Source organism: Acyrthosiphon pisum, chromosome X, assembly GCF_005508785.2.
Source record: "Acyrthosiphon pisum isolate AL4f chromosome X, pea_aphid_22Mar2018_4r6ur, whole genome shotgun sequence".
Classification (NCBI taxonomy): Eukaryota; Metazoa; Arthropoda; class Insecta; order Hemiptera; family Aphididae; genus Acyrthosiphon; species Acyrthosiphon pisum.
Window position 1 is genome coordinate 39,833,725 of NC_042493.1, and position 2,380 is coordinate 39,836,104.

The 2,380-nt window shown below is 35.6% G+C and overlaps 1 protein-coding gene across 1 annotated transcript; it reads right to left on the reverse strand.

The window, feature by feature from the left end:
* Positions 1-261: 261 nt before the first annotated feature.
* LOC100571098 (innexin inx2-like) lies at positions 262-2,153 on the reverse strand. Its single transcript, XM_003241761.3, has one exon. The coding sequence runs from the start codon at positions 1,613-1,615 to the stop codon at positions 542-544; it is 1,074 nt and encodes a 357-aa protein (XP_003241809.1). The 5' UTR covers positions 1,616-2,153; the 3' UTR covers positions 262-541.
* Positions 2,154-2,380: the final 227 nt, after the last annotated feature.

Genomic DNA, 2,380 nt, shown 5'->3' on the forward strand with positions numbered 1-2,380 from the left:
TAAATATAAAAACATTTGTCAAAAAAAAAAATCAATCTAAAATAAATTAAAAATTGTCCATTACTTATTAACTATATTATACTTATTATTCATACAATATTGTGTAACATTTAAAATTTGGATTAATTATATATTATTTATTAAGAATAGTACCTATTTTATCATCTAGGCATCTAGCTCTAACAAGAAAAAAATTGGGTAATAAAAACCAGTAAAGAATACAATTTACTTGGAAATTAATGCTTAGAAATAGTTGTTAATAATATTGTAGAAATTTTTAAATTGTTAATGTAGCTAGGTACCTATTATAAAACATTTTTTTTTTTTAAACCCTGTCTTTTACTAAGCATAACTGGAAACTTTATCTACCTCCTATAAATTATATTCACATAGTCCGATAGGACAATCATATTTAAATAAAAGTTGTATTTATTATTGATAATTTGTTACCTGAACTATATAATTTCAGTTATTAAAAATATTTTTGTTTTATTTAATAGGTGGATTTTAAGTGGTTTCAGATTTATTGAATTAGGTACAATTACACATTATCTTTTCCCTCAAACTTGTTGGTCAATTCTGATACAATCTCCCTGAAAATCACGGGGCTGACATTTTTGGCCAATTGATAAAAGACAAACCAATCACCAAACCAAAACTTCTGAGTTAATATGTTCAATTTTTCATAAGAAAAGCAGTCAGTTCTTGTTCTCAATAATAATAAACGGAAATAGGGTACCATAATGAGAAGTGTACGATACACAAAGTTTAATGCGCTGATTATGGCAATAAACCAAAACCAGAACCATAAAAATACATACATTTTTTCGTTCACAATGTTTTGTGACAATACGCACATACTGTCAATTTTCTGTATAGTGCCAGATGGACCGTATTTTCGGAATGTACACTTAGTGACTTTAGGAAACACTCGAGACATTACATCTACGCGATCATCAGGATTCATTTCGGTCATTCTTAACACATCATAGCCATAGGTTTTAAATTCACCTTCAAGAAAGCGGTCCATAAAATAAATCTGAAGAAAGACGTTGCACAGGTTAAAGATCTCGCAGCAGAAAAACTGGATAGCATAGAAATTCTGCTTGTGTAGGTACTGGACAAAGTAATTTACCAATGTTTGCTTATGTTCAGATTCGAAGGAAAGTGGACTGTTGAGATCTAAGACCAGTTCCCTCATGCGTCCAGCCTCCCATATTTTCCAGATGTACCTGGGTATATAGAATAGAATCGCTTGGAAAAATAACACAAAACATACCCACTGGTAATAATTTTGGTACTTGACACCATCAACACCTTCATCGAAATTCGAGACACCCGGATACGCTGTATTCTTTCTTGCCTTTCCATTGATACGATTGGGTAAGGTGAACGTCGATTGTATCCAACAGTATGTTTCCATGACGTTCATTGGAACACTACCTTCAACAATGCAATCAATCGGATCGCCCAAGTACTGCCTGCATGTTAAAAAAGCCGAGAAGCATAGTAGGATGAGAAAAGTCACTTTGTAGTGCAATTTAAACACCAAGTTATCGATGCATATTTCGTCGATTTTCAGCAGCGACTTTAAGTGTCCAAAAACGTCATTCATGTTGTAAATAGTTCACAATAACGTGCACCTCGCGTGTATACAATTTAAAACCAAACGTCGCGACAAGCCAAAAATGTTTTCGAAAAAAAATATAAAATAGTAACAACTTGGCGTGTTGCAAATGTTACGCTGTTATTATAATAAAATATATTGAAGATGCGAACGTCCGCAACGCAACACGCGCAAACACACGAACAGACTAAGTAACGACGAACAGCGTCGATGAGCAACAGGTTACCGACTGAACGTCTGAACGACGAACGGCGCGACGGCGGCAGTTGCGGACAAATCACGAATGACAAACCACCGACGACGGCTGTTGGTGGAGTATGCGAGAAGGACGGTGGCGATGTACCGCGGTGTGCGTGTGAGCAATTACGCGGGGGGGGAGTAGTTTTTAGCCTGGTGGGAGCGTTGTATTCGCCACCACCACTGCTACCCGCTTTAATATGAACCACGATTTAAGATACTATGGTTGCCCATCGACTTGTGATAAGAAATCCGGTACAGTTAGGGCACTATAATAGAGTATACATACAGGTATGCTACGCCGCCATTTTGCGACTAATAATGTTATGTGAATTTTAATTTCTCCCCCTTTATTTTATAATTTTATCATTGATAAATGAGTCGCAAAATGGTGACATAGCATACCCATTCTAGAGCTTTAGTACACTTTTTTTCTTTAGCAGCGCTCCATGTGAGCAAAATAGTGTCGTAAATTCGCGTGACTGTTTGAATCATATGGATACGACACACGATTTA